Raw genomic sequence first — 13,773 nt, 5'->3', positions numbered from 1 at the left:
TTATTTTTTGTCACATTGTAATGTCAAATACTGTTTGTTCATGTACCCTCTGATCTTCAATGTGCTGCGATGTATGTGGGCACTATATAAAGATAATAACAATAATATTCTTCAGCAGCATACACTGGTGGCTTTGGTCAGATGTATATATTGGCAACTACTCCCAATGTGTACCAGAACAGAAGGCTCAAGCATGATATAACCAGAGGTCAGCATTGTAGTCTCTCATTGTTTCTCTGCTAGTTTGTCTTACAAATGCCTTTGCTCTGTATATTGCAGTATGGCCATCTTATACAGAATGTTATATTCTGTTCTTGGTATGCTTGTGACCTGTGTTCTAAAAAAGCATAAAAACACACCAACCTGTATGAACCTTTATCATCAGTAAAAACAGTGATGAGAGGTGAAGCCGCTCCTTTCTCACTGATCACAATTTCGACACCCTCCAATTCTGGGTTTATCTGTCCCTCCAGAAACAAGCCAGCTTTCCCATGAATTTCTATTAGCTTGCCCGGACAGTTTTCTATGCAGAGAAATCAATAAGCTCAAACACCAGAGCACAAAGCAAATATGGCATGTAAACACAGGCTTTGCAATATGGCATATCTTGTCTTTCATGAGTCAAGACACCACGTACCTCCACTGACGACAGTCTCCACAGAGGGGGGATAGAAGAGAAGTTCTTTAGATGAGGGGGTCACTGTGATCTTCTCACCAGATCTTTAAAAGAGAGGAAAAAAAAAGTTAATGAAGGGATTCTGCCTGTGTTCCTCTTTAAGTCCCTGGTTCTCGTATACTCCTTTCATGGACTGATGTGACAGACTAGCGTCAGGCTAGCAGTGTACAGCTCTCCATGACCTGGTAAAGTGATTTATCATCCAATCATAAATGGTAAGAGTGGGGTCTACTACTGCTAGAACTGCACAACCTCAGACTATAAGACAGACTTCCTAGCATGATTTTATGTTGGTTAAAAGTGAGACAAAGTCTAAAAAACATGGTACCTGTGACTTTATTCACCAACTCCACCACCATTTAGATCTTACCTTGCCCAGTAAGAGAATTCATATGTAAAGGGACCCTGGAGATCTTCTACCACCTCCTGGATGGGTGGCTGAACATCAGCCTCTTCTGCACTGGATTTCTCTCTTTCCAACCTCCGTGCCTCAATCTCAGCTAGCTGTTGCTCTCTTCGTGTCTCTTCAATAGATTTCAGCGGTCCTAAGACCAGGGCTGGTTCAGTGTCTATGGAAGATCTGGTTGGAAGTAAGATACAAGTAGGTACATAAAATTACATGCCCATGTGAGTCTTTTCTCACAAACTACTGGCTTAATATTTTGAAGGAGTTATGAAGGGGTCACATCTGGCATCCACAAGTACTTCCCTATAAACGCGTTGGGTAGGCAGATGCTAGTGAGTGAAATCAACCTGTACCTGCCAGCTGCAGCAGGAAAATTCTGCCAAATTCTATAATTATACGCCTGTACAGTCTAAGGCAGCATCTGGGACATCTGTCATACTGCGGCAAGACTTCCCAGCTGGGCAATGAATGGCAGCTGATCATATTCAATAAAGCAAGTTATAAAGTTATCGCCCATCGATAAGATAGAGGATAACTTCACGATCAGTGAGGTTCCAGCCACTGAGCTATCTGCATGCGAGAACCAAAGCCCCATTCTCTGGAATGGTGGGGGTCCGAAAAGTCCAGCCCCCAAGATTATGAATTTATCCCTATCCAGAGAACGAGGCATTGGTTCTCTCGTCCTGATTGCCACTGTTGCTCCATTCATATTCTGAGGGAGCACTGGACTGACCAAAATATTCCAGAGGTCAGACCCCCCAATACAGAAGTTCTCTCCTAACTTCATAACCTTTTAACACAAAGCTGTGCAGCGGTTCCTCTGTAGGCCAAGCAAACACTAAAGAACTACAGCATAGAATCAACCTTCCACCCACCATAAAGTGATGGCATATCCTACCAATATACCTTGACTTTACAAGATGGGAATATCCCTGTAAGTGAATAACCAAACAGTTGCTTTATTTAGACTACCATTGCTCAGAATAGCATACAAAGTCATGCTGTAGTTGCTCATGCACTTACTTAATAGTAACGGTCACATCCATTAGTTTATCAGCTGTTATGGCCCCGAGGACATGGTGTCGTACTGCAGTCAGAGTAAGGATACTAGGTGAGGACCTATTAAGTGAAAAGAACAGAGAAATTAGGGTTAAGCACAAGTTTTGAACCAGTTTACCCTTCCTTCATTAAAGGGTTTTTTCCCCATCTTGCATCTTCTATCTATACTACTAGCTTGTGTAAATTCAAGAATTTTCCTAAATCCATTGCTTTAGCAATGGTGTTTTGTTTGCCTGCTATGTGAAATTCCTCCCATTATTTACACATCATTCCCATGGAGCACTTCTCTGAAGGAAGCCGACTGCTCTCACTGGACTGTTATCTACAGCTCTGCCAGCAGGACAATCAGGTCAGCTAATTGCCAGAGTTGCTGGTAAGGGCTCTGGGAGCTGTGTCTGTTATCTCTCTATGTAAACACAAAGCTAACTGTGTCTGGTCTATGTATAAGCATGATAAGTGTTCTATACAAACCTGTGTAAAGTGATATACATTTACTGTGCATATTATTTGATCTGCTTTATATGAGATTTCTAGTAATCATAGTAAATAATCTCTCATGGTAAAGGCAAAGTCTATATTGTGATACTTCATAGAGTTCTGTTCATCAAACAGTTGTTCATCAGCTTGCTGGAAAATACAGGAAGCAAGAAGAAGAGACAGCAGGCAAGGCTGCTGCGACAGGAAGATGGGAAATTCCCTTTAAGGCTAAAACCCCACGCTGCGGGAAAAGCCGTGGCGGAAATACATTTTGTTTTTTCCCCTCAGAAAGTGTGCAGATTTCCTCTGTGGATTTTCTTCTTTAATCATCTGGAAACTGCCAGCTTTTCTATATAGGTATAATTGACATGCAGGGATTTCCAAAAATGCAACGGTTTTGGGAATCACAGCATTTCTGCTGCAGGAATTTTTCTGCAATGTGTAGATGGGATTCTCTTTGCAGGATTCTTAAATGCCACAGCTTTTGTTGTGGCCAAATCGAAGCGATTACGCCACGCAGGGTTTCATCTTAAATCTGACTAGTTTAAAAGGGGTTTCTAGGAATTACTGTAACTGGGACGCTGGACCAGTCAGTGGTGGAGAAAACTGGAACACCAAGGTCAGGTGAGTATATTTTTATTTCTTATTTATCACCTTCCTCGACCTACCAACATGCAATTCCCAGACATGCATTTCTCATTCCTTTTGTGCCATTCTTGGCTACTTTCCCACAACGTGGAGCCTTAGCCTCATATATATATATATATATATATATATATATATATATATATATATATATATATATATATATATGTGTGTGTGTATATATGAGGTGTGAGCGACACCATCCTTTGAACTTGCGCTTGAAATGAAAAGACTGTACAATGAGGAGAATGCTCCTAAAATCTTCCCCCATATTATAGAATGCACAGACATCCAGGGACATTAGATAATCATTACATCTGGTAGTAATTGCTGACATTATAAAAATCTGCTTACGTATCATAAGTGTAATGGGCGTGCTCAAACCGATGGCAGGATCGTGGGGTGACCTTGTAAACACCTGGAGAAAATATTCATTAAAATAGAAATATCAGCAGATGTATTCATAAGGGAGGCAAGAAAGGAAGATGAAAACATTTTACCAGAATCTCAATTTGCTTTGAATTAAAATACTGCTTACATCGCCAGATCACAGCCTCCTTACAAACACACAGATTTGTAAAACGGACCATAAATACATTTTTTTTCATTACAGGTCAAGAACTTATGTTTTATATAAATATAAGCTGACACATCACAAGGGTTCCTTAAAGGGTGTGAACAGCCAAGTCATGCCGCACTATGCTGTTCCTATACCTCCCATAAGAGTATGGTACATTTACAGTGGGGCAAAAAAGTATTTAGTCAGTCACCAATAGTGCAAGTTCCACCACTTAAAAAGATGAGAGGCGTCTGTAATTTACATCATAGGTAGACCTCAACTATGAGAGACAAAATGAGAAAACAAATCCAGAAAATCACATTGTCTGATTTTGTAAGAATTTATTTGCAAATTATGGTGGAAAATAAGTATTTGGTCACCTACAAACAATCAAGGTTTCTGGCTCTCACAGACCTGTAATTTCTTCTTTAAGAGTCTCCTCCACTTATTACCTGTAGTAATGGCACCTGTTTAAACTTGTTATCAGTATAAAAAGACACCTGTGCACACCCTCAAACAGTCAGACTCCAAACTCCACTATGGTGAAGACCAAAGAGCTGTCAAAGGACACCAGAAACAAAATTGTAGCCCTGCACCAGGCTGGGAAGACTGAATCTGCAATAGGCAACCAGCTTGGATTGAAGAAGTCAACTGTGGGAGTAATAATTAGAAAATGGAAGACATACAAGACCACTGATAATCTCCCTCGCTCTGGGGCTCCACGCAAAATCTCACCCCATGGGGTCAAAATGATCACAAGAACGGTGAGCAAAAATCCCAGAACAACGCGGGGGGACCTAGTGAATGAACTGCAGAGAGCTGGGACCAATGTAACAAAGCCTACCATCAGTAACACACTACGCCCCCAGGGACTCAGATCCTGCAGTGCCAGACGTGTCCCACTGCTTAAGCCAGTACATGTCCGGGCCCGTCTGAAGTTTGCTAGAGAGCATTTGGATGATCCAGAAGAGTATTGGGAGAATGTCCTATGGTCTGATGAAACCAAACTGGAACGGTTTGGTAGAAACACAACTTTTCGTGTTTGGAGGAAAAAGAATACCGAGTTGCATCCATCAAACACCATACCTACTGTAAAGCATGGGGGTGGAAACATCATGCTTTGGGGCTGTTTCTCTGCGAAGGGGCCAGGACGACTGATCCGGGTACATGAAAGAATGAATGGGGCCATGTATCGTGAGATTTTGAGTGCAAACCTCCTTCCATCAGCAAGGGCATTGAAGATGAAACGTGGCTGGGTCTTTCAACATGACAATGATCCAAAGCACACCGCCAGGGCAACAAAGGAGTGGCTTTGTAAGAAGCATTTCAAGGTCCTGGAGTGGCCTAGCCAGTCTCCAGATCTCAACCCTATAGAAAACCTTTGGAGGGAGTTGAAAGTCCGTGTTGCCAAGCGACAGCCCCAAAACATCACTTCTCTAGAGGAGATCTGCATGGAGGAATGGGCCAACATACCAACAACAGTGTGTGCCAACCTTGTGAAGACTTGCAGAAAACGTTTGACCTCTGTCATTGCCAACAAAGGATATATAACAAAGTATTGAGATGAAATTTTGTTACTGACCAAATACTTATTTTCCACCATAATTTGCAAATAAATTCTTACAAAATCAGACAATGTGATTTTCTAGATTTGTTTTCTCATTTTGTCTCTCATAGTTGAGGTCTACCTATGATGTAAATTACAGGCGCCTCTCATCTTTTTAAGTGGTGGAAACTGCACTATTGGTGACTGACTAAATACTTTTTTGCCCCACTGTAGCTGTGCTGTCTTTCAGTTGCTCCCATTCTCCTCTATGGAAAATACGAACAATGTAGAGCAGCACTGCTTAGTTTCCAAGTTTCCATAGGTTCCAGCAGTAGGAGTAAGTATGGGGGAGCAGTTTCCATCTCTGCATGGATTTTGTTTGTCGATAACCCATTAAAGGGTTTTTCCAGGGACAGCTGAAATTCACATCAAGGAGTGTACCGCTACCATACCATGTACAAAGCCCTTTGCTTTTGGCTCTGTAGTACCAGGTCCACCAGTCCGATGCAGGGACAACTGTCTCCTGATGACAGGCCATTACAAAAAAACAAACAAACAAAAAAAAGCACAGCTTATAAAAGAGGACCTCCGACCACTCCTGATATGGTTGTTTCAGTTAATATTTCTATCATTTTCCAAGCCATAATGCGGACAGGTAATTTTTCTCAGCCAGATCAGTTATGCCTCCTGAGTATTGGGGTGTGAGTTACCAGACACAACCCCAATAGGCAACACCCAGCTGTCAGTTTATTCATACATTTCTAGGAGGAATAACAGAGGCTTAGCACAGAATAATTTCTTAAAGGTTGTCCTAGAACTGTAATTTCAAAAGAAATTCACCATTTATTAACACAGATATGCTGGAGCCCCAATAGGTCCCCTAAGTATCTATTGACCCCTTAAGGACACAGATAATATTTGTCTCCACTGTATTCTGGCAGTCACAAAGGAGTATTTCAGTACTCTAACACTGATGCACTATACATAGGATAGGTAATCCATAGCCCTGTGCAGGTTTAGGGATCAGAAAAGATAATGTAAGCTCAGTAGGAGTATAGTGTACAGAGCTGTCTAAGCTTCAGTGCACCGTGGCTCCTTCTGGCTGCTGTTTGGTGGGGTTGGTAGGAGCCATACTCCTGCCTACATGATCTGGAGGACATAAGAGGAACTATCCTAAGAACAGGTTATCAATATTTAAGTCCTAGAATACCCCTTTAACTTTATCATATTTTTGTCAATGAACATGCTGTCAGAAATAAATGTATTTAATAAAAAAAATAAATAAAAAATAGGATGTCTATCTAAAACGACCCCTACATACATAATCTAATGAAGCAATAGACAAGGAGGGTCCCAAGTGACAGCAGATATGCCCTAGATTTATATTAGTGTATCATGGGCATGCAGGAATACACACTCAGAGCTAGCCAGGCCAAAACTGTCCCCTGCCCAACCACAGCTCAAGATAGACTGTGGGGGCTTACTCTTCTGATTTTAGGAATGCTGAATCTAAAAAGAAAACATGAACATTACCTGGTTTTGAAAGGCAGAATCTATTGACTCCTTTTGTTAGATTGTACACACCAACATGTTCTGGGGCATTTCCATCTTGGTAAAATTCCTGGAGAAAAGAAATGTAGAAGAGTCATAAAATATGACATTGTAAAATGATCCAAAAAAAGTAAAGTGAAAAATTAAATTATTAAACAAAGTAAGAAAATCTAGACACAAAGAAGACATTCTAAAACTGAGGTTTGTCTGTAGCTAGTATTTCCTCTATAACCTCTACAGGTCTTAAAAGGAATTTTCCCACAAATTTAAGCCTGCAGGACCTTTCTCAGACTCCATTTTCAACCTGAGCGTAGAACTGGTTGTGGTCGGATCTCCTAGTCACTTAAATGGAAGTGCCAGAGATGTCCAGATGCTGTACTTTGGCTATCTCCGGCACAGTATCTACCTAATCTCTGCTGTGGTAACGATTCGATTTCTCACTGAATTACAGCTCGGTGAAATTGCCATGACTTGGGATTTCCACCACTGGCGTCTCATCATTAGTCAAGCTCCTCTCCACTGTTCAGTTTCTTCCTACAAATCCTATGTTCCTGTCACGTATGGTACATTACCCAACAGACAGCAATATGTGCTCAGTCTCTCCCTCATTTCTAGCCCAGGAATTCAGAAGCAGTATTTTTTTTCCGCTTTACAAAGTCCACTGAAAAATCTGAGTTTGCAAACTCTGTCAGCCATGTGGTATTTTTCTACATACCACTCACTTCAATAGGAAAATGACATTACTTTAAGGAGACTAGTACACAATACTAGAGATGAGTGAGTACTGTTCGGATCAGCCGATCCGAACAGCACGCACGCATTGAAATGAATGGACGTAGCCGGCACGCGGTGGGGTTAAGCGGCCGGCCGGCGTCAAAGCGAAAGTACCAGGTGCTTCCATTCATTTCAATGCGTGCGTGCTGTTCGGATCGGCTGATCCGAACAGTACTCGCTCATCTCTACACAATACTAATCAGAAATAAGCTTTCATATGTTCCTTACTCACCAAGGTTATGCCATGTGAGAGGGAGCATCTAAGCATGTAGCCCGTCTGTCTGAACTCAATGCCACTAATGTCATCCTCCGTAACCTCAAACTCCAGAGATTTATTCTTCCAGCACCAATCATCCTGGATAATACTCGCTTTTAAAAGGAGAAGTAAAAAAAAAAACAAAAAAAAAAAAAAACACCACGTTAGAGGGATTTCAAGTGCAGAAGATAAAGCTCACAAAATAAAATATGGTTTATGTTATTATATTGTATAGTTCTCTACCTTTATATTTGCCAGGTAAAACATCCTCAAAAGTGAAAGTCGCCGCTTCTGATCTGCTGGAGACCTGCACAGAACGCTTCTCTCTCTGCCGGCTCACAGACTGCAATGTCACAGTCAGATCTCCACATATATCTGAAGAGAAGGACACATGGTATATGTCTCATCAGACCAACAACAACAACAAAAAGGGAGGAGGTACAATAATTCCACATAACTGAAAAATAAAAATGTTGGTAATAACTGTGTGCTTTTTAAAAGTTCTATCTACATAAAAATATTACAGACATCAGTTGGTAAATCTAATGTCTGTATTAAAGGATAATATCCGTTTCTAGAAATATAAGTAATGTACAGTACAACGAAAAGATAGTTTTCCCATATACTTTCTATATTAAAGGGGTTGTTCCAGCAAAAATCTCATATCTCATTTCTAGGCTAGAAATAAGTAGCAGAAGGATGGGGGTCTGACTGCCGAGACCCCCAGTAATCATGAGAACAGGGGTGTTTTTATCTATTGCTCCATTCAGAATGTGGAACCCAAAAGAACTCAACACTCCACTCATTTCAAAGGGACCTCCAGATAAAGGAAGGGGGGGGGGGGGGGGCAAAAAGCCAAAGGAGATCACCTCCTCCCCCCCCCCTTGGATTGTATGGTCCGAGGGGTTGCCATACTAGTCAGTAGACTATAAGCAATGTACTGCAGTTGGGGATAAGGAGATGCCAGGTTCAAGTCACCTTGTGTGACCATTTCAACAAACCTAAAATATGAACCTTTCTTCCATAGTAAACATACCAAGGCAAGATACTTTTCCAGACACAGAAGCCATAAACTGGGAGAAAGACACGTCCATCACAGGTTTGTCTGTTACAGTAACAGGGAAGATAGTTGGTTTTAATGCCAGTCCAGCTTTAACCTCAGCTTCTGGGATGGAGACCTGGAAGAGAGTTTTATTATTTTTTACGTTATTTTACATGATTTCAGATAGACTCCTAACAACTGTATACAGCCAATTAGTTTTAGTGTATAACAGATTCACATTAGACTAGCGGAATAAATAGGCTTTTCTGACATTGATCAATAGATGGAAAATCTCTGGTATGGAGGCACTAAGGTATTTATGAAAACTAGGGAGTATTCAGGGCTAGAATTTCAGAACCACAGGGTCATCAATTGACTTTACTGTATTATACAATGATTGGTAAAGTAGAATTGATTAAAGGTATAGTTTGTTATATATTTATTGTGATACAAAGTCAATCACTATTTTTTTTTGTGAAGAGGATCTTTACTCCTTCTGTCTGACCATAGCAGTCAGCCATTTATACAGAAGTCTGAATCAGACTATGGAACAATAAGAAGTCACAGTTGTTGGTAATGGTTTCCCATAACACTTCACCAATGATAACCATAACTAATACATATATAAATACAAAAATTACAGACGCATTCTTACATGGCACTATACAGTAAGTAAAATTTAGTAGTTCAAGATACATTACCACTATAACTACTATGTATATAGCTACGTTAGGGCTGGGCGTTTATGTGAAAAATAACCAGGAAAACCAACGTGATTTTGCTCACGTTGGTTAATTCAGTAATTACAATATTTGTGACGTTCTAATTGCAGTTTTATTTGGACCGAACAAGTCTGATTCGGAACTACTATTACACTCTTCAGACCCCAGAGTATAATTAACGGAAGACTAGGGAAGGTGTTAAAAAAAAAAAAAAAAAAAAAAAAAAATGATGAAAGTGTTACTCACCACTCCTGGGCTCCAGCACTCTCTGCTGTCTTTGGTGCTTCTGACTGACGTCAGGGACTGATGTCAGGGACTGATGAGGCCCAATCACAGGCCACTGTGGCATCGTGATGCATAGTAGACAAGAGTCACAACCCTGCATTACCCATGCAACCGCTGAGGGCCAATCACAGACCTCAGCAGTCCCGGACATCAGCCAGAAGCACAAAAGACAGCAGAGTTGTGCCAGAGCCCAGGAGAAGCGAGTAACAGTTGTTTGGGTTTTTTTTTGGTTTTTTTTTTTGTTATGTTTGTTCACCAACCCTAGGCCTCTGCATATTATACTCTAGGGCCTGAACGCGAACCAAAGACAAATCTTGTGAGGTTTGTCCAACTCATACTGTTAAAGGGTGTGAGGTTTAAAAGTGGAGTAACCTTAATATCTATTAATCTAAGTCGTGTATCCTATCTTGAAATACTGCATCACCTGTATATTATAGGATCCTCTTCTAGCCTGGAAGCAGAAGGCTCCATGAGAGTCTGAATCTGTAATCAGGACATACGCCCTTTCTTTGTCTTGTGAAGTCAGTGAGACTTTATATTTACTCATTGTCTTAATACTTTCAGGAAAGTGTGTGATAGAAATGTCTCCACACACACTGAATCTGGAAAAGGAAAGAAATAATAATTAGCCAAAGAACTCCGAGACTGGTCAACAGACAACTAAAATTTCTAGGATGGCTTACCTTGCTGCGACAATGTCGGCGAGCTGTGGTGTGTTTGGCGCAATCTTCACAGTCAGTGTATCAAAGAAAATATGTTCCTTCTGTGCATCAATACTGTATGTACCTGCGGTCATATTCTCCAGACGGAATGATCCATCAGCGTTAGTCATCACTATTTTAAGATGAGAGTGCAAAAAGATTTAAAAGGGATCTGGTCTTGAAAAATGCAGCAAAATCTGTAAGCAGCATGTTATAGAGCAAGAGGAGCTGAGCAGATTAATATATAGTTTTGTAGGAAAACATTCAGTATCATTTGCTGTTTATAGCTTTGGTCTATCTATGCTGAGAACAAGCAATCTAGCCATAGGGTTGACAGCCTGCTATGAAGGACTGCGCATAGAGATAGCTATCAATCAGAGAAAGGACCACCCCATGGCTAGAAACCATTAACAAATCTTCTCCACTCTTCATGTTCTATAACCCGCAGCCAGTAGATTGGGCTACGTTTTCACAGTGAAAGGTTTGATATAAGTTATAGACCATCAGAAAAATCACTCTCTCTCTCACTGATGGACAATAGGGAGCACAGCAAATGATACTAAGTGACTACTATATTGTGACTAAATACTTTGTCTTTACACTGCAGCTCTGCTTATTCAGATTATCTTTTAAATATAAGCACAGGTCCCCCAGAACGGCTGATTTAGAAACTATGTCTATCGAATAAGGACATTGAGGGTTATAAATAAGGAATAATGATGTAGAATTGACCCAGCAATGGACGTGTGTCTTAATGTGAAACATTGTTGCTTGTGGTTTGATGCACAAGAAGCTTGCATTTACCTTTCATTTGGTTGTTAAGCGTTACCAAAGCATCCGCAACACCTTCACCCTCTGGTCCGTTCAACACACGTCCAGTGACAGAAAATCCCATTACATGAAAGACTGGCTGAATGCAAGAAAGGTAAATGCATTTATTCACTAAATACTGGTAGCAAATTAAAGGTCATACAAATCCTAATGTAGCACTATAGCTAGAAAATTCCTAAAATTGGGAGGTCTTCCAATCTTATAAAATAAACCTTTCCATATAACGTTGCAATATGGACATCATAGAAGAAGATCTTTTGCTTTGATCGCTACTTTGACCCTTTGGATGTCACCAGGGGCTGCCTGTGGCAAACTATAGAAAGGTGCCCCTACCAAAGATAGCGCCAACTTGGCTAACTTTGGTTGCCTGATAGTGCCTCATAATTAAAACTTGGTCACCACACAGTAATTGACCCTCTTTCTTTAGCCCCCATGTAGTACCCAACTCCCTTTTTCTGGCCACCACGTGGTATTTGCACCCGCTTTCTTATGGCCCACAGTAAATGACCCTTTTTATAGCTCTAACAGTATATGACCCCTTTTTATGGCCCACACAGTATAGGACTTTTTAACCCCTAACCCCAGTATATGATGATCCCCTTTTAACCCACCCCCATGTATAAATAGGATCCCCTTTTTATAGTCCTCCACAGTATGTTAGACCGCTACCTATTGTATTATTGCAATAGATAGCAGCCGATAATTTACTCGCTCTCCACGCTCCTGTCCGCGGCACCCTCCTATGCCACCTCCAATGCGCACTGTAGCTGATGCTGAGTTATGACACAAGTATAGCAGCAGAAGCTGGCCTGAACATGACCGTGGATGGGTTAATAAATTGTCGGACAAGAATGGCATGAGGCACCGCCTCAGGCCATTATATCATGGAAGATGTGCCCCTGTATGTTTGTTTCTATCAATAAAGACACCAAAGAAAGACTGAAGGAAGATAAAGGCTGCTTAGTCCATCCAGTCTGCCCTGACACATCTATCTCCACGGCAGTATTTACTGGCAGGTCAGCCACCGTAGTGAAAATTTTATTTCAGTAACCCAATTGCAAAGGGGAGTTCACACTTGCAATTCTGTCCACCCGCCGTGATTCCACCAAAACTGCAGGAAAAACAGCTTGGAGACAGCTTGCATATGCTCAGTTGAAAAAACAATTAATTTCAATGAGTTTTTAAAGCAAACCACCAATGTCTGTATGCAGCCTGTCCGCCGTGAAACCGCTTTTGTTGCACACACACACACACACAAACACACACACACACACACACACACACACACACACACACACACACACACAGAGTCCTGCATGTCCGACTTTGAGAGGCTGCATACGGACATCGGCGATTTGCTTTAAAAACCCATTGAAATGAATAGGTTTTTAGACTGACCCTGTACAAGTCGTCCCCAAGCAATTTCAGCAGAATCCTGGTGGGCAGACAGCGGCACAAGTGTGAACACCCACTAACATGTCAGGTTAAGATTATAAGCACATGACCAAGTAGAGACTCGGCCATGTGAGTGCAGGATCCATTCAATTCATTGGGAGAATTAGGTGCGTAAAAACTGTTCCGAAAGTCTGATTTCTTTTACTAAAATAAATAAATAATGCCTGCTCTATTTTTGCCCTCAATCATGGATGCCAGATGCAATGAACAATGTTATCTGCAATAGGTGTAACAAACCTCAACTAATAAACCTGAAGGTATACAATAAATCAGTCAGCTATCTTACCTCTAACTTAAGGCTGTCATGTTCTACAGTGAAATCCAGCCTAGACGGAGCAACGTCAAATGTAATCCTCTCTCCTCGGTAAAATGGGATCTAGAAAAATAAATATACAGGAAGAGGTTAAAAATGGATGCTACAAAATAACAAACCCATGGCAATGGCATAGCTACCGCTAGAAATAGAAACCATACAAAACTACATGACATCTATATAACACCATATACAGTTTTTTGCAGGGTCCTGCTGTGATCTCGGTCTCCAATTGTAAAAAATTTGATGCAGAATCTGTGCGGAATTTGCTGATGAATCAGGGGTGGAATCCACTACCAAGTTCATGGTAAACTCCTCTGTGTGAACTTACCCTTAGAGAACAATCTGAAGCAAATCTCTATTTTAAAGGGGCTCTATCAGCAAAATTATGCTATATGAGCCCCACATACCGTATGCGTGAATAGCCTTTAAAAAGGCTACTCTGGCACCGCAAAAGTTATTTTAAACCTCCCCC

General features: G+C 41.0%; 1 protein-coding gene across 1 annotated transcript in view; it reads right to left on the bottom strand.

The window, feature by feature from the left end:
- LOC142217076 (BOS complex subunit NOMO3-like) overlaps positions 1-13,773 on the bottom strand; it is a 43,125-nt gene that overhangs the window by 17,768 nt on the left and 11,584 nt on the right. The window contains exons 9-21 of the mRNA XM_075285267.1: positions 13,272-13,361; positions 11,504-11,609; positions 10,682-10,832; positions 10,423-10,600; positions 8,986-9,127; positions 8,193-8,324; positions 7,926-8,062; positions 6,902-6,989; positions 3,618-3,681; positions 2,106-2,201; positions 1,047-1,256; positions 638-720; positions 364-523 (exon numbers count right to left, since the gene is read on the bottom strand). Of these exons, the coding sequence (XP_075141368.1) occupies positions 364-523; positions 638-720; positions 1,047-1,256; positions 2,106-2,201; positions 3,618-3,681; positions 6,902-6,989; positions 7,926-8,062; positions 8,193-8,324; positions 8,986-9,127; positions 10,423-10,600; positions 10,682-10,832; positions 11,504-11,609; positions 13,272-13,361 (1,637 nt within the window). The remainder of the gene's footprint in view (positions 1-363; positions 524-637; positions 721-1,046; positions 1,257-2,105; positions 2,202-3,617; positions 3,682-6,901; positions 6,990-7,925; positions 8,063-8,192; positions 8,325-8,985; positions 9,128-10,422; positions 10,601-10,681; positions 10,833-11,503; positions 11,610-13,271; positions 13,362-13,773) is intronic.

The sequence above is a fragment of the Leptodactylus fuscus genome, chromosome 8, assembly GCF_031893055.1.
Source record: "Leptodactylus fuscus isolate aLepFus1 chromosome 8, aLepFus1.hap2, whole genome shotgun sequence".
NCBI classification, from domain to species: domain Eukaryota; kingdom Metazoa; phylum Chordata; class Amphibia; order Anura; family Leptodactylidae; genus Leptodactylus; species Leptodactylus fuscus.
Note: the sequence above shows the minus strand (reverse complement) of the source record. Positions and strands in the feature narration are given on the sequence as shown.